Genomic DNA, 23,550 nt, shown 5'->3' with positions numbered 1-23,550 from the left:
AAGTGCTCATCCAAATGCTTCTTAAATGTTGTGAGGGTTTCTGCCTCCACAACCCTTTCAGGCAGTGAGTTCCAGACTCCAACCACCCTCTGGGTGAAAAAGTTCTCTCAAATCCCCTCTAAACCTCCCGCCCTTTACCTTGAATCTATGCCCCCTAATTATTGACCCCTCTACTAAGGGAAAAAGCTCCTCAGCATCCATCCTATCTATGCCCCTCATAATTTTGTACACCTCAATCATGTCCCCCCTCAGCCTCCTCTGCTCCAAGGAAAACAAACCCAATCTGCCCAGTCTCTCTTCATAGCTGAAGCGCTCCAGCCCTGGTAACATCCTGGTGAACCTCCTCTGCACCCTCTCCAACGCGATTACATCCTTCCTGTAGTGTGGCGACCAGAACTGCACACAGTATTCCAGCTGTGGCCTAACCAGTGTTTTATACAGCTCCATCATAACCTCCTTGCTCTTATATTCAATGCCTCGGCTAATGAAGGCAAGTATCCCATATGCCTTTTTTACCACCTTATCCACCTGTTCCGCCGCCTTCAGGGATCTGTGTACTTGCACACCCAGATCCCTCTGACCCTCCGTCTTTCCATTCATTGTGTATTCCCTTGCCTTGTTAGTCCCCCCCAAAGTGCATCACCTCGCACTTTTCCGGGTTAAATTCCATTTGCCACTGTTCCGCCCATCTGACCAACCCATCTATATCGTCCTGCAGACTGAGGCTACCCTCCTCGCTATTCACCACCCTACCAATTTTTGTATCATCCGTGAACTTACTGATCATACCTTTTACATTCATATCCAAGTCATTAATGTAGACCACAAACAGCAAGGGACCCAGCACCGATCCCTGTGGTACCCCACTGGCCACAGGCTTCCAGTCACAAAAACAACCTTCGACCATCACCCTCTGCCTTCTGCCACTAAGCCAGTTTTGTATCCAATGTGCCAAGGCACCCTGGATTCCATGGGCTCTTACCTTCTTGACCAGTCTCCTGTGCGGGACTTTATCGAAGGCCTTACTGAAATCCATGTATACCACATCCACTGCGTTACCCTCATCCACACACCTAGTCACCCCCTCAAAAAATTCAATCAAATTAGTCAGACATGATCTTCCCTTGACAAAGCCATGTTGACTATCCCTGATTAATCCTTGCCTCTCCAAGTGGAGACAAATTTTGTCCCTCAGAATTTTTTCCAATAATTTTCCTACCACTGATGTTAGGCTCACTGGCCTGTAGTTCCCCGGTTTTTCCCTACTACCCTTCTTGAATAATGGTACTACATTAGCGGTTCTCCAGTCCTCTGGCACATCCCCTGTGGCCAGAGAGGTCCTGAATATATGTGTTAGAGCCCCCGCAATCTCTTCCTTTGCCTCACACAGCAGCCTGGGATACATTTCATCCGGGCCTGGGGATTTATCCATTTTTTGGCCAGCTAAAACCGCCAATACCTCCTCCCTCTCGATGTTAATATGTTCGAGCATATCGCAGTCCCCCCGCCCTATTTCTATGTCTACATCGTCCTTCTCCATAGTGAAGACAGATGCAAAAAATTCATTTAGAACCCCTCCTACATCTTCCGGCTCCACACACAGATTGCCACTTTTGTCCCTAATGGGCCCTATTTTTTCCCCTGGTTATCCTCTTACCCTTAATATACTTATAAAACATCTTAGGATTTTCCTTTATTTTGCTCGCCAGTGTTATTTCATGGCCCCTCCTTGATCTCCTCATTTCTTTTTTTAAGTATCCCCCTGCACTTTTTGTACTCCTCTAGGGCTTCCTCCGTCTTTAGCCTTTTGTATCTACCAAAAGCCCTCCTTTTTTTCCTAATCCATTCTCGTATATCCCCTGACATCCAAGGTTCCCTGTGGTTTTTGGAACCACTCTTGGCCTTTACGGGAACATGTTGCCATTGTATGATCTCAATCTCCCTTCTGAAAGCCTCCCATTGCTCCGATGCGGATTTTCCTACAAGTAGCTGATCCCAGTCCATTTTGGCCAGATCCTGCCTTATCCTATTAAAATCGGCCTTCCCCCAATTTAGAACCTTTATTTCCGGCCCATCCCTGTGCTTTTCCATGACCACCTTAAATCTTACCATATTATGGTCACTATCACCAAAGTGCTCACCTACTAGCACTTTTTCCACTTGGCCGGCCACATTCCCTAGAATTAGGTCCAGTACCGCCCCCTCTCTTGTAGGACTTTCTACATGCTGGCTCAAAAAGCTCTCCTGGATGCACTTTAAGAATTCTACACCCTCTGAGCCTTTCACACTCTGACTATCCCTCGATTTGTAATATTTGCATATCGAATTGTGATTGGCCTGCAGGCATCTGTAAGACTGCTATAGTTTTTTTAAGATCCAGGTTAGGGGTCCTGAGGGAAGTCATTTTGTTTTCTGCTGATGTTGTGATGATGCAGTAAGTAAATCAGACTTTATACCAAATAAACCAGTTACTTGTTGAACTCTGTTGTCCTTCAATTTAAAATATACAAAATAATACACTATTGGTGATGTAGCATCGTGTGTGTACAGGTCATACTTCCATCACATGGAGCATCAGCAAAAATGTACTCACCCTGTTGCAATCGTGCTGATCGACCGCAGTTCGACACAGAGATGAATGCCCTTTATTTCTCTGCATAGAACAATGCCACGTTTACCGTCGGATGTGTGGAAGCATTTTACCCCAGGCATTAAAGATGGAAAGACTGTGTACATGTGCAAACACTGTAGAAAGCCATATGTAAAGAATGCCACAAAGATGCAGCAGCATTTATCCAAATGCAACAACTTCACTCAAAGCTCACAGCAGTCAGCCCAGAGTTCCTCTGCTTCCATTCAAGAAGATGATGGTTCTCATTCAGCATCAGGCTCCTTATCATCAGCAACTCCTGGCCCACTTGGAAGGTTCTTTGATACAATGGATAACCATAGCCAGAAGAATGCAGATGAGTGCCTTGCTCGAGCTGAATATGCAACAGGCTCACCCCTCATGCTCACAGCCAATGTGTACTGGAAGAGATTTTTCAATGTTATTCGTCCTGCATACTGTCCTCCCACCAGACATGCTTTGTCTACTTATTTGCTGGAGGCTGAGTATAACAGAGTCCAAGGAAAGCTCAAAGAAACGATAGCGATGGCAGACTGTGTTGCAGTTATCTCAGATGGATGGTCAAATGTACGAGGGGAGGGCATCATAAACTACATCGTCTCCACTCCTCTCCCAGTGTTCTTCAAGAGCACAGACACGAAGGACAACAGACACACAGGCACATACATTGCTGATGAGCTGAAAGCGGTCATCAACGATCTTGGATCACAAAAGGTCTTTGCAGTAGTTACTGACAATGCTGCGAATATGAAGGCTGCTTGGGCTCAAGTGGAGGAGGCCTACCCTCATATTACGTCTATTGGGTGTGCAGCTCATGGGCTTAACCTGCTCCTCAAGGACATCATGGGTTTGAGAACCATGGAAGCACTGTACAAGAGAGCCAAGCAAGTTGTTAAGTATGTCAGGGGAAAACAGGTAGTTGCAGCAACCTACAACTCCAAGCAAATGACAAAGAACAAGAACACCACACTGAAGCTGCCCAACAACACTAGATGGGGTGGTGTTGTCATAATGTACAACAGCCTTCTGGAGGGTAAGGAGTCGCTGCAAGAAATGGCAATATCCCAGTCTGGGGATATGGAAACCACCATCAAGAAAATACTGCTGGATGATGTGTTTTGGGAGAGAGTGGTTAGCAGCCTTAAACTACTCTCACCAGTAGCATCTGCAATTGCTCAGATTGAAGATGACGCTGTCTTGTCAGATGTTCTCAGGCTTTTTACTGATTTAAAAGAACAAATCAGCATTGCCCTACCCACATCCCTGCTGCTCAAAGCAGAGGAGAAGGCAATTGTTCAATTCATACAGACGCGTCAAGCCGATTCATGCTGCAGCATACATGCTGGACCCAAAGCATCTTGGGAGACCAATACTTTCTGGAGAACAGATCAACAGTGCTTAGTGTGATTTCTACCCTCTCACACCATCTCAATCTGGATGTGGGCAAAGTTCTGGGAAGTCTGGCAACGTTCTCTACCAAGCAAGGTCTTTGGAATGGGGATGGGATATGGGAATCATGCAAGCATATCAGTGCACATACCTGGTGGAAGGGACTTTGTGCATCTGAGGCCCTGTCACCTATTGCATCGGTGATACTCCAAATCCCACCTTCATCAGCGGCCTCTGAACGAAACTGGTCACTTTTTGGGAATACGCATACAAAGGTGCGCAACAGGCTGACTAACAAGAGAGTGGAGAAACTGGTGGCTATCCGGGCGAACCTACAACTTATTGAGCCAGATACAGAAGTGTCCACCACACAGCTAGACACGGACACAGAGGAGGAAATGGACACGTCAGAGCCAGAGTCAGAGAATCAGGAGGAGCAATGAGGAGTAGAAGACTCAGAAGACTCATGAGTAGAAGACTCAAAGGGACAAAATAAGGACAAATTACAGGCTAAATAAGCTGACGCTCTTTTTATTTTATTTTAGATGGGTCTTTTTTGTGGGGGTTCAATAAAGTTCAAAATTATAACCTAAATAAAGTTTTGAAAGCCTGTTTTTATTTGTATGGAACAGTATGTCTATTTTGACGACAAAGATAATATAAGGGTCAGAGACAAAAACCATCAGTGTGCAAAAAAACTCAAAATTCCCATAAATTCCCAAAAATTCCCAAAAATTCCCATGGAAAGTTTCCTCTTTTAAAAATTCCCAGAATTTTGCAACCCTAATTTTAAACCTTGCAAGTATTAAGCAGTAACTCACATACCATAGCAATTCACACGTTTGAAAAGTGAAGCTTACCATGAGTGCACTTAAAAAATCAGCTGCATAGTGTTATGACTGCCTCCAATATCTGTTTTGTGGGCACTTTTTGATTAAGTAAAAATCAATGACATTTTCACTAATGTTAATTCAATTCCAACATAGTCAGACTCAGTAACTCATTCAAGCTGGGCCCCAATGATATCATCAGTGCCTAGCTCAATGAAGAAAGGGGAAGTATATTCAACTGAATTGTCATCTATAATCTTAATTGTATATACCGATTAGTGTTTCTCAGCTGCCCTCTGGTTACTATGTTTAATCCTTTCCAACTCTTGGTTACATATCTTCTGAGAAATAATGAATATAGTGGGGCCTACGCTGGTAAAAATGTAATTGGCATAACTTGGGCAGGTAGTGAATTATGACGGTAAAGTGTAACCGGCATAACCTGGGCAAGTGAGGGAGGATCTTGGGCAGGGAGCTTTTCCACCGGCTCTCCACCACCACTTTCTCTGCATTGGAAATGATGTTGGCATACAATATGTCCACCCAAATACGGACAGGTGCATTATAGTAAAGCACAAATGATGGGATGGAGCCACAATGACATATTTCACATCAATTGTGCTTCGACAACAATGGGCACAAAGAATGTCAATATGCTTCCAGTATCCAACTTTGCTTTAGGCTGTGGAGGTGGGGGTAATAATTTAAGTGGCCATTTTGGCTAGTGCAAACATAGTCAAAAGATCAAATTCAAGTTAAGAAGAAAGCATTTCCAATCTTTAACTGGCACTGCTGGCCACACTACACTGCAGCAAGCTGCCACAGAAATCTGGCTTCATAAATTCCCCAGTGCCTGATCTGCATAAGCAATTTTCCTCACCACGGGAAATGTGCTGGGGTCAAGGACACTGGCAAGCTCTGCCCCATCAAAGATCCACCACCATTACAGCAAAGAGGGAAATTCAAACTGGTATTTTCAACTTTGGCAAGATGCAGGTTTGCAATTTCCCCATGTAGGCTCCTGAACTCAACCTTATAGGCATGAGAAGTTGATACATAGGGCCCACAAAGTTTTCTTGGGGAGGACAAAGAAAAGTCAAATATTCACTCATTCTGAACCACTCATTCACTTCTTCTACTATCTTGCTATGGAATGACACTGATCTAGGCCTGATGGCAGGTTTCCAGCCTTTTCAACTCAGGTGATGGAGGTCCAACAAGAGAGAAACAAACAGTTCTCTATTTTCTTATGTGCCTTTGTTCAAAGTCTCACTGGCTATAGGACACTGCCACTGCTACAATTCATGCAACACATTTCCTATACCTCTCTCCTTACAATCAAGAGGAAGCAAATGAGGCCACACACCATCCACAGCCTAATGTCTATCAAAATTGACTAAAGTTTGAACATGTAGTATAAAGATGGAGAGAGGATGTTACACAATTCCACTATACTGAATATGTAAGCAATAATGCCCAAAAAATGGTAGTAAAATGACCCCTAGCAGAACCACCTTAGTAGAACCAATGGTTTTCTACTAGCAGACAATAAGAGGATAATTCAACTAAGCACCTTGTTAGACTCTATTGGGTTACAGATTTATCCATTATATTCTTTATATGGGCATTCGGAAACAAAATGTTGCTCAGGCTCATAATAGGATTTTGAAAACAACTTAAAATGCTAAAGTTCGAAGTATGTCAACATAACAAAAAGAATGTTTCACCTGATTTGTGAGGAGGGCAATAAAAAGGGATGATCATTTTCTGATTAAGCTCAAAATGTGATACTACTGCTTGAACAAAGCACTGTCTGGTTGGTAAACAGTTGATCTTAATAGCAAATAGGTCTCGCTCACTCAAAGCTGAAACAAAAGGAGTCTCCCAGGAGAGGAATTTAATCCAACAAGAATAGAGGCTCATAAGGTAGGATTCACTGATTTATTGAAAATATTAAGATCTCATAGGGATCTGAAAGAATTTCCCTAATAAACCGAGACTTGGATGTGTTTGCCAATGGAAGCACTAGAACTAGAGTCAAAGAATACTGCAATTGCTGCTTTATGGAGTGGGGCTTCAGCCACTGGTCAACAAGGCATTGTAAATATTAAAAAATGGAAGATACACTACAGGAGAAGGGGCTCAGCTGGTTGTATGTCCTGTTGTATGTCCTGTTGGTGGATTCTTTGAAGATGCCCAATAGTGTCCACAGCTGTGGAAGAATTACACCAGTCAAAAAAGCCCCTTCTAAAGAGTCAAACTGCCACACTGGATCAAAGCACAGGATCTGTCCAGATATCTGGGACAAAAGCTCCCTCCTGTAGGATTGTGAGATTGTACAAGGGCTGCTCAACTCCAGGATAATCAAGAAGCATACTTTGTAAGCTCAGCATGAGGTTATCAGCGTCGCCTGTGCCACATTTGCTCTTATGTCCTGAGGATACTGGATTTCAAGAAAGGGGGAAAATGTGTGTAGAGACATCTATCTCCAGGAGTGTGCATCTAACTTCCAAGTTGATCTTTAAATCCGTGAGCACAAACAAAGCAATTGGTGATCTTTTGTGATGCTAAGAGATCAGCTCCCCGGTCTGGAAGGTATTCTGAACTACTTCTAGATGGATTTTCTAATCATTAGGAAGGATGACCAACCTTCTCAGAGTATCAGCAGTTGTACTACCCATGCCCGCTAAATATTGAACACAAACATCATTGATGATCCATGTACCAATGGTTAAACAGTATGGCATTCTAGAAGATGGACAGAGAATGGGTTTCACCCTGTTTGCTTACATAGGGGAGTAAGTTGCATTGTCTGTAGAGCTACATCCCTATACCAAAGTGAGCCAGAACTAAACGAATTGTCTGTTTATGAACCAAGTGGACTTCATCACTGGCCGGCTGAAGGGATCTCACAAATAGTCAGACTGAGAACATGCAGCTAGTTATCTGCTATGATTCCATCCCCTGCCTGCAAGGGACACACTAGTTGCTGAACAGAGAGAGGTGGTGGGGAAGCTTTTGCCCAAGATTATCTGTAAAGAGCACCATGAATGAGGCTTTTTGCAGCTGATGATGATGATGCTTTGAAATGAGCTGCAATGATGGATAAAGATTTTATGAGTATTCAAGAGACTGAGGATACACCAAACAGGAGCACTCTGCACCTGTAGCTGCAACCCTGAAAAGTGTGTATTAGATACCAGCAATGAAAATGTCAAATCTGTAGACAGACAGAAAGACAACAAGCGAGCTTGCATTTATATAGCGCTTAATCACATTCTCGGCATGTCTCAAAGTGCTTCATATCCAGTGAATTATTTTTGAAGTTCAGTCACTGTTATGTTAGCAAACACAACATCTGATCTGCACACAGCAAGATTCCACAAATGAGGTATTCAAAGCTACAGAATCCATCCTTGGACAGAATCCTCCATGTTTTTTAAGGATCCACAAAGTTCTGTCAGTCAAACCGGCCCCTCTTGGTTTGGAGGAAATTGATCTCTTACCACAGGTGATAAAAGATGGCCTTATCTTAGTTGCCTGCAGTACCACTACAAGGAAATGATTGCAGTGTGACAGAGCCACAAAGGGACTCCAATCAATTGTATATAATTCCCTTTAATATGTTGGCTACAGCCTGAGTCTGTATCTTTGTTTTCACTGTTTACATGTACAGAGCGCGATCACTTTAATAGTGCGGGTAAACGCGATGACGTCACGCCGTTCATCACGTGATCCCCCACCAGCGGGAAAAACGTGACAACGTCAGACACAGGACCGCCCAAGCAGTCCTCGTGGAGCCTCCGAACTGACTAGACCTATATTCGATGTTCTCCTGTAGTTATCTGTTAAACTCTGTTAGTTTTCATTAAACCTCGTTTATTTGATCACCTGAGTGGACCTCAGTCTTTTGGACAGGAACTAGACATTCCTACAGCAGCACAGAATCCTTTAAAATTGAGGACACTATCACAAAATGAGAGTAGCTTCCTTTGCTGCTAATAGGTGTAGGGACTGCATGCAGCCAGTTGGACATGATGCTTGATGTGTTTATTTTATCTTGAATTATCACCTACACTCTGATAGTGATCTCAACAGGAGTGTATAAACAAAAACCTGAGCAAACTTGACATTTACCAGTATCATGTTTTGCTGACCGACACTTGAGGCACTGGCCATGCTCATCAGCAATTGTACATGTCCTTGAGCAATTTTTTTGCAGTGTTTATATTTAAACAATTGACATGAGAAGGCAGAACATTCAAAAGAACTCAGATAACGTGCTAATGTTAAAACTTTCAAAGAGGACTTTAAAGAATGTTTCAGTGCAAAGCCAACTCAAATATAAAGGTAGGACGTTGAGTCCAGCTGGGAAAAACAAAATGCTGTTTAATGGGTGTGCCACACCAAATATACAAACAAATGAATTGGGGAGGGGGTAGGGATCATATGACTGACATTCCAATATCACAATATGCAAAGTGGTGCTTTTTTTCCAATCCCCTTAAAGGATGGACCTCTTTTTATGTGATTTTACCCCACCCACACCCCAGACAAATGTACCGGTGCTGTTCCATTCCAACAGCGTGCAGTGAAAGTCAGAATGAACCATGCTGTTTTTGTTGTGAAAGCCTTTAATTTCAGCTACAAACACCCGAAAGCCTAAATTGTCAATCCAAATAAGGAAAAATGTTTGATGTGAATAGTGCTATTCCAATTTCAGATGCTCCTCTTTACAATCTTCTGGTCCAAAACTAAGTGAATTATGTAATTTGTCTGCAGGTGTCTTGCAAGATACTATATCACCCTATCTATTTTTTCTTCATATAAAAGTTTTGGCAGCATTTGTCAACACTTCAGGTGTCACACTTCAAAGTCTCAAAACTATATAGAAAGAGAAAGGATAGGCAGTCATTTTGTACTGTTTTTTCTCTCCCACCTAGAGTACCTTTACAAGGACTTTCCAATCTGCACACTTCCCTTAAACAGCAATTAAATCTGGTTTGCCCTCGGGCTGTGTTTATTTTCATCAATTAGAACTTTCAAAAGGAAACATCTCCACCTTAGTAGCAGAATAATATTTTACATGGTATAACGCTCTTGTCCTTATAAAACCGTAAATCATTTGACCTTCCATGAGCAATGCTATGGGTCAATTATATAGAGAATTGCAAATATGCACTAGAAATTACAAGATAAATAAGGCTATATTTTATAATATATGAACTCTTAGAACCGGCAAGCAATCATTTTCAAAAGTCCACCTAAATGTATCTACACTAGTGCAAAAAACAAACAAATATGATAAATATACATCCATAATTGTACACAGCTAGATACCACTTGCCAAGATGATTAAAAAATAAATTCACCAAAGGTTATACTTATTTCTCCACCCTAATGTGAAGTGTGAAAGTGTCACTTTAATGAAGCCCTGCAGCACACACTTTCCTTAATTCAACTCATTAAAGAAACAGCATCTTGTTTTGCCATCCTATTCTATTAAACAGTACCAGGGAAAAAAATAATTTCCCATAAACTAAACTGCCACATGCTCCACCTAATAGCTTTTTAGTAAATACTACTCATCAGAAATGTTACTTAGATATACCTAGGGAGAGATTGTAAAACTGTACAGTTAGTATTCAGCCTACATTAGATCAGGAAAGTCTTCTTCACACAAAGAGTAACCAACAGATGGAATGGACTACTGGATAGTATGGTAGAGGCAAAATCCCTGGAATCATTTAAAAAACAGTTGGATCCGGTGATGGAGGATGAGTAGGTTATTTCTGAATGGATGTGCTGGATGACCTTTCTCATCTGTATCTGCTTTGTGACCTTCTGAATAACTATGGATAGTCTACAGCAGAAGCGTCCAAGCTTTTTGTATTCACAGGTGGCTCAGGGTCTATATAATTGATACACTGGCCACGTATAAAATTTAAACCATTATTCCTAATAATATCTCAAAGAGCAGATAAAAGATCCTAGTGTTCTGGTTTATACGATTTATTCACCAATAAGGCAACAGTGCTAAAAGCAGCCTTTTCCAAACTCATGAAATTCAAACAGGACAAACCAACAACAAAAAAAGGCAAGTGCAAATAGAATGGAGTTACGTGTGCTTTGTGGGTGCATGGATCAACGACTGGGAATGTTACATAGACCATAATTTGGGCACCTTGCTCAATGCATCTTTTTTGTGTACAAGGGCACTATTCCCTCTATTTTCTTCCTATGCAACCAAAAGGCTAGGTGAGCTACTTGTTCCCAGATTGTCACCTGTGATGTTCTGAACTGGCTATTGGTAGGTGCTCGAAAATTGTTCTGGGATTATTCTACTTCTCATTTTCCACCCATCCCACGGGACACCTAGTCTTCCAAAATTCTGGAGACTCCGGAACAGTTCCCATGGATTGGAGGATAGCTAATGTAACCCCACTATTTAAAAAGGTGGTAGAGAGAAAATGGGGAATTATAGACCGGTAAGCCTGACATCGGTAGTGGGGAAAATGCTAGAGTCCATTATAAAAGATGTAATAGCAGAGCGCTTGGAAAACAGTGACCGGATCGGACAAAGTCAACATGGATTTACAAAAGGTAAATCATGCTTGACTAATCTACTGGAATTTTTTGAGGATGTAACTGGTAGAATAGATAAGGGAGAACCAGTGGATGTGGTGTATTTGGACTTTCGATAAGGTCCCGCATAAGAGATTAGTGTACAAAGTTAAAGCACATGGGATTGGGGGTAAGGTACTGTCTTGGATAGAGAACTGGTTGGCTGACAGGAAGCAAAGAGTTGGAATAAACGGGTCTTTTTCCGAGTGGCAGGCAGTGACTAGTGGGGTACCGCAGGGATTGGTGCTAGGACCCCAGCTATTCACAATATATATATAAATGATCTAGACGAGGGAACTAGATGTAATATCTCCAAGTTTGCAGACAACACAAAGCTGGGTGGGCGTGTGTGCTGTGAGGATGCAGCAGAGAAACTCCAGTATGATTTGGACAGGTTGGGTGATTGGGCAGATGCATGGCAAATGCAGTAAAATGTGGATAAATGCGAGGTTATCCACTTCGGTGGCAAAAACAGGAAGACAGATTATCTGAACGGCAATAGATTGGGAAAAGGGGAAGTGCAACGAGACCTGGGTGTCCTTGTGCACCAGTCGCTGAAGGTAAGCAATAGCAAAATACTGCGGATGCTGGAAATCTGAAATAACAACAGAAAATGCTGGAAATACTCAGCAGGCCAGGCAGCATCCGTGGAGAGAGAAACAGAGTTAACGTTTCAGGTCTGGGACCCTTCATCAGAACTATCTCGACTCTATTTTTTCTCCCCTTGTCCAGTCTCTTCCCACCTACATTCGCGACTCTTCCGACGCCCTCCGTCACTTGAACAGTTTCCAGGCCCCAACAGTCTCCTTTTCACTATGGACGTCCAATCGCTCTACACCTCCATCCCCCACCAGGACGGCCTTCGGGTGCTCCGTTTCTTCCTTGAACAGAGGCCCAACCAGTCCCCATCCACCACCACCCTCCTCCGCCTGGCTGAACTTGTTCTCACATTGAACTTCTCCTCCTTTGGCTCCACTCACTTCCTCCAAATTAAAGGTGTTGCTATGGGAACCCGCATGGGTCCTAGCTATGCCTGCCTGTTCATGGGATATGTGGAACATTCTTTGTTCCAGTCCTACTCAGGTCCCCTCCCTCACCTCTTTTTCCGGTATATCGATGACTGTATTGGTGCTGTTTCTTGCTCTCGCCCTGAACTAGATAAGTTCATTCACTTTACTTCCAATTTCCACCCTTCCCTCACCTTCACATGGTCCATCTCCGACCCTTCCCTTCCTTGACTTCTCCGTCTCCATTTCTGGCGATCGGCTTTCGACAAACATCCACTACAAGCCCACCGACTCCCACAGCTACCTGGACAACACTTCCTCCCACCCCACTTCCTGTAAGGACTCTATTCCATTCTCCCAGTTTCTCCGTTTCCGCCGCGTCTGTTCTGACGATGCCACCTTCCATACCAGTGCTTCCGACATGTCTTCCTTTTTCCTCAACCGAGGATTCCCCTCTACTGTGGTTGACACGGCCCTTGACCGTGTCCGTTCTATTTCCCGCACTTCTGCTCTCACCCCTTCCCCTCCCTCCCAGAACCACGATAGGGTTCCCCTTGTCCTCACTTTTCACCCCACCAGCCTCCACATTCAACGGATCATCCTCCGCCATTTCCGCCACCTCCAACGTGATCCCACCACCAAACACATCTTCCCCTCACCTCCCCTTTCAGCATTCCGAAGGGACCGCTCCCTCCGTGACACCCTGTTCCACTCCTCAATCACCCCCAACAGCCCTTCTCCTGGCACCTTCCCGTGCAAGCGCAGGAGATGCAACACATGCCCTTTTACCTCCTCCCTTCCCACTGTCCAGGGCCCCAAACACCCCTTCCAGGTGAAACAGCGATTTACTTGTACTTCTTGCAATTTAATATACTGTATTCGCTGCTCACGATGCGGTCTCCTCTACATTGGGGAGACCAAACGCAGATTGGGCGACTGCTTTGCGGAACACCTCCGTTCAGTCCGTAAGGGTGACCCTGAGCTTCCGGTCGCCTGTCACTTTAATTCACCACTTCACTCCTGCTCTGATCTCGCTGTCCTCGGCCTATTACATTGTTCCAATGAATCTCAACGTAAGCTCGAGGTACAGCACCTCATCATTCGATTAGGCACTTTACAGCCTGCCGGACTCAACATTGAGTTCAACAATTTCAGATAATTATCCCTGCCCCCATTTTTCATGCAGTATGATTTTTGCCATTCCCATTTGCAACATTTTATCTTTCCTGCCTCTTACAAAAGTACAGGATATTCCTTCAATTCCTTCCTCCCCTCCTAACCCCCCACCCCCCTCTGCACCTGCTTAATATCTGTTACATCTCCAGCTTTTTCCAGTTCTGATGAAGGGTCCCAGACCTGAAACGTTAACTCTGTTTCTCTCTCCACAGATGCTGCCTGGCCTGCTGAGTATTTCCAGCATTTTCTGCTGAAGGTAAGCATGCAGGTGCAGCAGGTGGTTAAGAAGGCAAATGGTATGTTGGCCTTTATAGCGAGAGGATTCGAGTACAGGAGCAAGGATGTCTTGCTGCAGTTGTACAGGGCCTTGGTGAGACCACACCTTGAGTATTGTGTGCAGTTTTGGTCGCCTAATCTGAGGAAGGATGTTCTTGCCATGGAGAGAATGCAGCCAAGATTCACCAGACTGATACCTTGGACGGCAGGAATGACATATGAGGAGAGATTGGGTCAATTAGGCTTATATTCACTGGAGTTTAGAAGAATGAGAGGGGATCTCATTGAAACTTATAAAATTCTAACAGGACCAGATAGACTAGATGCAGGAAGGATGTTCCCGATGGCAGTGGAGTCCAGAACCAGGGGTCACAGTCTAAGGATAAGGGGTAAGCCATTTAGGACTGAGATGAGGAATTTCTGCACCCAGAGAGTGGTGAACCTGTGGAATTCTCTGCCACACAGGGCAGTTGAGGCCAATTCATTAAATATATTCAAGAAGGAGTTGGATATATTTCTTGAAGCTAAAGGGATCAAGGGATATGGGGAGAAAGCAGGGACAGAGTACTGAATTTGGGTGATCAGCCATGATCTCATTAAATGGCGGAGCGGGCTCGAGGGGCTGAATGGCCTACTCCTGCCTTCTATGTTTCTATGTCTCTGCTCAACACCTCCCAATGGCTCAATTTGGGGGCTCAATGTGAGAATACTTAAGATATAATTTCACATTCTACCACTCCGTGGCACAGGACCTTGGTGCTCCAGTGTGCTTTAAAAAAGAAATGTACACATTGACTGTGGTATTTCACTCTGTGATTCCTGTCACTGATAGGTAGATTATTCTTTAGAAAGGTAACAGACTCATTTTAATCAATCCATCCTTTGAAAAAGATCCATCAAAAAGGCACCCTTGATGGCTCAGCAGGTTTAGCCAGTGAATCCAGATCCCAGATTTGAGCTCTATTCTGTGCTGACTTACTTGATTTAAGTCAGTGTTAAGGCAATACAATTAGTTAGTAAGTGGAAATTTGGTCAGTATTCCTGCTCCTCATTGCTAAACAGCAACCCCTGCTGGAAGTGCCGTTGTATACCAGGTAAAGGCAGAATCAGATTTGATTGCAATGCCAACCAGTGACACTTTCCAGACTCATCACTGAATAATGACCAGTTGAAAGAAGTATTAGAGGGCATCTGGCAATTGTGGAACTGGAAGCCAGCAAGGAGTAAATGTCTTCAGGAGAAAAAGGAATGGGAAAATTGTGGCGCAAAAAATGCATCACAAACTGCCTTACAGATGTAAAAGTGCGGCAAATAAACCAATGCATGTCTCACACAAAACACAAGAAAATCTGTTATGCATTAGAACAATGCAAGCTTAACCTGGGAAATTAGGGAAAATACTGATTTGAAATCAATAAACCCTGTTTCAAACACCAGTACAAGGGCTGTAGGGAACAGCTTGTTAAAATAAATAATTTTGAAGATGTTTTTATTTAAAAAGGGAATGTGGGTGTCTGTGTGGAGGGAAAGTACTTGCACCAAGAGTGGCTCGGTAGCACCACAACTGACCGAGCTGGCCGAGTCCTAAAGGAAATAGCTGCCAGACTGGGTCTGCGACAGGTGGTGAGGGAACCAACAAGAGGGAAAAATCTACCTGATCTCGTCCTCACCAATCTACCTGTTGCAGATGCATCTGTCCATGACAGCGTTGGTGGAAGTGACCACCGCACAGTCCTTGTGGAGATGAAGTCCCGTCTTCATGTTGAGGATATCCTCCACTGTGTTGTGTGGCACTACCACCGTGCTAAATGGGACAGATTTCGAACAGATCTGGCAACTCAAAACTGGGCATCCATGAGGCGCTGTGGGCCATCAGCAGCAGCAGAATTGCATTCAACCACAATCTGTAACCTCATGGCCCGGCATATCCCTTCATTACCATCAAGCCGGGAGATCAACCCTGGTTTAACGAAGAGTGCAGGAGAGCATGCCGGGAACAGCACCAGGCATACCGAAAAATGAGGCGTCAACCTGGTGAGGCTACAACACAGGACTACTTGCATGCCAAACAACGGAAGCAACATGCGATAGACAGAGCTAAGCGATCTCACAACCATCGGATCAAATCAAAGCTCTGCAGTCCTGCCACATATAGTCGTGAGTGGTGGTGGACAATTAAACAGTTAACAGGAGGAGGAGGCTCCAAAAATATCCCCATCCTCAATGATGGTGGAGCCCAGCACGTGAGTGCAAAAGACAAGGCTGAAGCATTTGCAACTATCTTCAGCCAGAAGTGCCGAGTGGATGATCCATCTCGGCCTCCTCCTGAGGTCCCCAGCATCACAGATGCCAGTCTTCAGCTCATTCAATTCACTCCACGTGATGTCAAGAAACGGCTGAAGACACTGGATACTGCAAAGGCTACGGGCCCGGACAACATTCCGGCAATAGTACTGAAGACTTGTGCTCCAGAACTAGCTGCTCCCCTAGCCAAGCTGTTCCAGTACAGCTACAACACTGGCATCTACCCAGCAATTTGGAAAATTGCCCAAGTATGTCCCGTCTACAAAAAGCAGGACAAATCCGACCCGGTCAATTACCGTCCCATCAGTCTACTCTCAATCATCAGCAAAGTGATGGAAGGTGTCGTCGACAGTGCTATCAAGCGGCACTTACTCAGCAATAACCTGCTAACTGACGCCCAGTTTGGGTTCCGCCAGGGCCACTCAGCTCCTGACCTCATTACAGCCTTGGTCCAAACATGGACAAAAGAGCTGAACTGAAGAGGTGAGGTGAGAGTGACTGCCCTTGACATCAAGGCAGCATTTGATCGCGTGTGGCATCAAGGAGCCCTAGCAAAACTGAAGTCAATGGGAATCAAGGGGAAAACTCTCCATTGGTTGGAATCATACCTAGCACAAAGGAAGTTGGCTGTGGTTGTTGGAGGTCATTCATCTCAATCACATGACATCACTGCAGGAGTTCCTCAGGGCAGTGTCCTAGGCCCAACCATCTTCAGCTGTTTCATCAATGACCTTCCCTCCGGTTTCCTCCCACAGGCCAAAGATGTGCGGGTTAGGTTGATTGGCTATGATAAATTGACCCTTAGTGTTAGGGGGATTAAATACATGGGGTTACGGGGATAGGGTGGGATTTGTGTTGATGTAGGGGTTACGGGGATCGGGTGGGATATGTGTCGGTACAGGCTCGATGGGCCGAAATGGCCTCTATCTGCACTGTGGGGTTGCTGTGATAAGGTCAGAAGTGGGGATGTTCGCTGATGATTGCACACTGTTCAGCACCATTCGAGACTCGTCAGATACTGACGCAGTCCGTGTCCATATGCAGCAAGACCTGGACAACATTCAGACTTGGGCTGACAAGTGGCAAGTAACATTCACACCACACAAGTGCCAGGCAATGACCATCTCCAACAAGCGAGACTCTAACCATCTCCCCTTGACATTCAATGGCATTACCATCGCTGAATCCCCCACTATCAACATCCTGGGGGTTACCATTGATCAGAAACTGAACTGGACCAGCCATATAAATACTGTGGCTACAAGAGCAGGCCAGAGGCTGGGAATTCTGCGGCAAGTGGCTCACCTCCTGACTCCCCAAAGCCTTTCCACCATCTACAAGGCACAAGTCAGGAGTGTGATGGAATACTCTCCACTTGCCTGGATGAGTGCAGCTCCAACACTCAAGAAGCTCGACACCATTCAGGATAAAGCAGCCCGCTTGATTGGCACTCCATCCACCACCTTCAACATTCACTCCCTCCACCACCGGCGCACTGTGGCTGCAGTGTGTACCATCTACAAGATGCACTGCAGCAACTCGCCAAAGCTCCTTCAACAGCACCTTCCAAACCCGCGACCTCTACCACTTAGAAGGACAAGGGCAGCAGACGCATGGGAACATCACCACCTACAAGTTCCCCTCCAAGCCACACACCATCCTGACTTGGACCTGTATCGCCGTTCCTTCACTGGCGCTGGACCAAAATCCTGGAACTCCCTTCCTAACAGCATTGTGGGTGTACCTACACCATATGGACTGCAGCGGTTCAAGGCGGCGGCTCACCACCATCTTCTCAAGGGCAATTAGGGATGGGCACTAAATGCAGGCCTAGCCAGCCAGCGACGCCCACATCCCATCAATGAATTAAAAAAAACTTCCTTCTGTGGTGCAGGGAGCTTCCTGTCTTTTGAAGGATAATGGCAGTTGAAAGGCTCCTCTACAAATTACACTTCACTGATGTGAACACACTCCACTGGTGTCAGGAGTGGATCAACAAAGCACATGAATGATAGCCACCATATTCTACCTATGTAACTTATTTAGACAGATGCACTCTACGTGGGTAACCAGTAAGCAAAGCAGATCCATTTCAATGAATTGTGAAAGGAACATTTCAACTGCAGATTATTCTGCAAATGTAGGAAATAGTTCATATCTAAAATGCTGTTGTAAACGGGCACCTAATATCATTCCTCCACACACAAGCTTGAATGGGCGATCAAATCCCAACCTACACTCATACAAAATTTCTGTTTACCTTTCAGAGCTGTCAGTCAACTAAGCGGGCATTACTAAAATCTTTTGGTACTAGCCATTCCCATGCGGTGACTGGCAGCTCTAAAACGTAAATACAACAATGTTGGTATTAAGTAAATAAAACTAGGAGTTTTCCCTCGTTACAATTATAAATTATGCCATACCGTAGCTTCAGTAAGATCCCGCTTTGTATTCTAAACTGCATCAACCAAATGATAATGTAACATCTTGTGTACAGAACATATTTAAGCATAGATCCAGTAAGCCACAGCTTCATTATAAACTTCGCTTTAAAACTATTGCAATGGCATATCCTTCGCATAAACGTGATTTTATCAAGTTCCTAACATTTCAACGATTTAATAAATCACAGCACATATTATATTGCTACCATGCCTAAAATGGCTGAACGGATGTAGAGCAGATGGCATATGGGCTGTAAGACTTGCTCAATAGTCTCTGTTGACCTGCGTTTTGCTTGCTGCACCACTTATTCCATGCCCTCCATTGCCATTTTAAACCCCCAACCGAATCCATGTGTGCGCTGCTGCAAGGTGCATTTTGTCAGGGCGTAATGACAGCGCCCTCCATCGAAATATGATACTTTTGACTAGCCCGGAACATCAAACATAACCAAATCAACAACAGGGGAAAGAGAGAGAGAGAGAGCGCCCAAAACATAAGCTCCATCAGGAGACATAATTTATATTTGCAATCTACGTTGCAAAAATTAAAATCCCTAACATGAAAACAACAATGTCCGCAAAAGCAACGCTAACAATTAAACAAATTGCACGCAACAGTTTATGTAACGGATGTCTAATACATTTCGCATGGAAGCTCAATTCTGCGATATTTAGACTCAGCTGTCATCGACTTTGAACACTTGCAACGAACTGTCTGTAAACCCCAGTCTCAACGCAGACCATTTAAACCCATCACCGTGGGAAAACTGCCCCATCAAAAGCCATCCCTCCTTTTCACTAAAGTTGCAACCATCTAATCCCATTTTAATGCTCCTTGCAGAAAATCGCGAGTAAATTGATCGCAAACATGAAGTGTTATTCATTGCGTCCTCCGGCAGCCCCCGCAAGTCAGCACTCCACCAACGATTGGGGCGACCGCCGGGGGGGGGGGGAGAAAGAGATGACATTAAGAAGGTGCTTATTTTTCTTTCTCACTTTTCTTATTTGGCAAAATAAAAACCCAGCAAACACCGTAAACATAACTCACCGACGCCAAATTTCTCCTCCTCCGTCGGTGTCCACATCGTCGCACGGTGCCGGAGAGTCGGCCGGTTTGCATGGAATTCTCTCACGGTGTGCGCGCGCGCGGGGAGGGAGGCGGTAGGGTAGAGGGAGGAGGGACAGTGTTATCGCTCACTGACCCGGCACTGAAGTGTCCTGTTGTCCCTGGCTCTGAGGCAATCTTTCGCTGCTGCGGCAGCGGTGGGAGGGATTGGCTGCTAGACTACTGGCTGGCCTCACCCGACCACGGCTCGGCGCTCGCCCATCCCGCCGCAGCGGTCACACTCAGTCCCAGCAGCGACACCAACCACAGAGTCACGTTGCCCTCCCGCCCGTGCTGCGAGCGCGCGCGTGTAGGCATGCGCTGCCCAACTAGCAAGCTCTCGCGCTACAGCACGCCGAGCGCCCGCCGGCAGACGATAGGCCGGGATGGGACGCTTGTTACCATGACGACCGGGCAGACGCTCGCGCGGGTGGGGATCGCAGTTCTTCGCGCGCACGAGGCTCGCGCAGGAGATTCAATAAAAAAGCCGAACCGAGCAAGTGCGCGTGGCGACTCGACGGATTTGAGGGGACGAGCGATCCAAATAGTCACTTGCTCAAGTGCTGGTCAATAGAGAGCTTAGTCTGGTTTCCAATCCCAACATTGAAGATGGGGATGTTCACGGAGCCTCCTCCTCCTGTCAGTTGCTTAATTGTTCACCATTCCCCTACAGATTGGGGTTTAACCAGAGCTCCTTACATCAGTAACATCACTTCCACCCATTTGTACTTCAGCCCTCTTGAGATAAAGGTCAATATTCCATTAGTCTTTTTAATTCTTTTTGTACCTGTCCCACTAGCTGTTTGTAATTTCTGTACTTGGTCCAACACCGCCTTCAGTGTGCCAGTGCAGCCTTCGGTTGCCTGAGGAAGAAAGTGTTTGAGGACCAGGATCTCAAACCCGGCAACAAGCTCATGGTCTACAGGGCAGCAGTGATACCCGTCCTGCTGTATGCTTCAGAGACATGGACCATGTACAGTAGGCACCTCAAAGCACTGGAGAGGTACCACCAACGCTGCCTCTGCAAGATCCTGCAAATCCATTGGCAGCATAGGCGCACCAACGTCAGTGTTCTTGCTCAGGCCAACATCCCCAGCATCGAAGCTTTGACCACGCGCGATCAGCTCTGATTGACTGGCCACATCGTCCGCATGCCCGATACGCGACTCCCAAAACAAGCACTCTACTCGGAGCTCCGACACGGCAGGAGAGCCCCAGGTGGGCAGAGGAAACGCTTTAAGGACACCCTCAAAGCCTCCTTGAAAAAGTGCAACATCCCCTCCGACACCTGGGAATCCCTGGCCCAAGACCGCTCAAAGTGGAGTAGAACCATCAGGGAAGGTGCCGAACACCTTGAGTCTCTTTGGCGAGAGCAAGTGGAAACCAAGCGCAAACAGCGGAAGGAGCGCACATCAACCCAAGCACCCTACCCACTTGCCCCTTCAATCACCATCTGCCCCACCTGTGACAGAGACTGTAGGTCCCACATTGGACTCATCAGTCACCTGGGAACTCATTTTTAGCATGGAAGCAAGTCATCCTCAGTTCCGAGGGACTGCCTAAGAAGAAGAAGACTTGGATGTCTGCAAATTGTGTTTTTTGATGGAATTCCTGAAGAGGACAGTGTTGCCAACCTGGATGAAAATGCTTATATGTGATGGATTATCTCAGAAATAAACAGTACCACAAAGACAAAAATATGTATATATTATATATTTTCTTTAATTCATTCTCATTTATAGGCATTGCTAGCAAGGCCAGCATTTATTACCCATCCTTAGTTGCCCTTGAGAAGGCCACCTTCGTGAACCGCTGCAGTCCGTGGAGTGAATGTACTCCCACAGTGCTGTTAGGGAGGGAGTTCCAGGATTTATATGTCCAAATCAGGATGGCGTGTGACATGGAGGGCAACTTAGATGATGTTCCCATGCACCTGCTGTTGAAGAAGCCATGGCTGCTGTAGATAGTATACATGCAGCCATGGTGTGCCAGTGCTTTGTCCTGGATGGTGTCGAGCTTCTTGAGTGTTGCTGCAACTGCACCGTCCAGTCAAGTGGAGAGTATTCCATCACACTCCTGACTTGTGCCTTGTAGGTGGTGGAGAGACTTTGGGGAGTCAGGAGGTGAGACACTTACCATAAAATATCCAGCCTCTGACCTGCTGTAATAGCCACAGCATTTATCAGTTGAGTTTCTGGACAATGTTAGTTGCTTAATTGTTCACCATTCCCAACTGGATTTGGCAGGACTGCAGAGCTTTGACAGAAGTGATATGTATATATATTTTGCAAGCACAAGTTTATTGAACCCGAAGATATTAATTGCCAGATTGAAAAAAAGGCATCTTTGCAAAATGGAATCTTAAATCTTTACAGGGATTTACAAGGATATTGATAGTTCTGACAGCATGAAATAAGAAATGATGCTGGTGGCTGTTACTAAGGAAAGTGGAAGGTACATCATACTGTATTTATTGGAGTGAAAATTGGAATAGTCATATTGGATAGAGATGTTTAAAATTATGTAAGGATGGGGCAGAGTAGATAGAAACTGACTGTTTCTAGCAGTTGAGATCTCTAGAAGCAGAGGATATAGATAAAACATTAAATGTAAGAGAATTAGGACAGAAAGCAGGAGAAACCTTTTTTACACAGAGGGTTACGAGGTTGTGGAATACAGTTAGTGATTGAAGTAGAGACCATGTCAACATTGAAGAATATATTAGATGGTTGAAGAAAAGAGGGCTAAAAGGATATAGGATCAGGATGGGCTCATGGGATTAGTATACTGCTCACATGGAGGATAAACACCACAGGACTGGTTGGGCCAAATTAGAATTACATAGGAATTACATGTAACATAGAAACATAGAAGATAGGAGCAGGAGTAGGCCATTCGGCCCCTCGAGCCTGCTCCGCCATTCAATGTGATCATGGCTGATCATCCAAATTCAGTACCCTGTCCCTGCTTTCTCCCCATACCCCTTGATCCCTTTAGCCTTAAGAAATATATCCAACTCCTTCTTGAATATATTTAATGTATTGGCCTCTACTGCCTTCTGTGGTAGAGAATTCCACAGGTTCACCACTCTCTGGGTGAAGAAATTCCTCCTCATTTCTGTCCTAAATGGCCTACCCCTTATCCTTAGACTGTGACCCCTGGTTCTGGACTCCCCGACCATCGGGAACATCCTTCCTGCATCTAGTCTGTCCAGTCCTGTCAGAATTTTATAAGTTTCAATGAGATCCCCTCTCATTCTTCTAAACTCCAGCGAGTACAAGCCCAGTCGTCCCAATCTCTCCTCGTACATCATTCCTGCCATCCCAGGTATCAGCCTGGTGAATCTTCGCTGAACTCCTTCCATGGCAAGAACATCCTTCCTCAGATAAGGCGACCAAAACTGCACACAATACTCAAGATGTGGTCTCACCAAGGCCCTGTACAACTGCAGCAAGACATCCTTGTTCCTGTACTCAAACCCTCTTGCTACGAAGGCCAACATACCATTTGCCTTCTTAACTGCCTGCTGCACCTGCATGCTTACCTTCAGCGACTGGTGCACAAGGACACCCAGGTCTCGTTGCACTTCCCCTTTTCCCAATCTATTGCCATTCAGATAATAATCTGCCTTCCTGTTTCTGCCAGCAAAGTGGATAACCTCACATTTATCCACGTTATATTGCATCTGCCATGCTTCTGCCCAATCACCCAACCTGTCCAAATCATCCTGTAGTTTCTCGGCATCCTCCTCACAGCACACACGTCC

General features: G+C 45.2%; 1 protein-coding gene across 2 annotated transcripts in view; it reads right to left on the bottom strand.

Moving 5' to 3' along the window:
- The window catches only part of dock3 (dedicator of cytokinesis 3), a 1,512,713-nt gene extending 1,492,517 nt beyond the window's left edge, over positions 1-20,196 (bottom strand). Inside the window, exon 1 of one of the 2 annotated variants that reach the window (XM_086001262.1) lies at positions 19,728-20,196. In XM_086001262.1, the coding sequence (XP_085857388.1) occupies positions 19,728-19,764 (37 nt within the window). In that variant the 5' untranslated portion in view covers positions 19,765-20,196. The remainder of the gene's footprint in view (positions 1-19,727) is intronic. The other variant, XM_086001257.1, reaches the window with a different exon arrangement.
- Positions 20,197-23,550: the final 3,354 nt, after the last annotated feature.

The sequence above is a fragment of the Somniosus microcephalus genome, chromosome 11 (assembly GCF_052327205.1).
Source record: "Somniosus microcephalus isolate GS21.2 chromosome 11, FLI_Smic_1.0, whole genome shotgun sequence".
In the NCBI taxonomy this organism is placed as follows: domain Eukaryota; kingdom Metazoa; phylum Chordata; class Chondrichthyes; order Squaliformes; family Somniosidae; genus Somniosus; species Somniosus microcephalus.
This window is presented reverse-complemented; position numbering and strand designations above follow the sequence as displayed.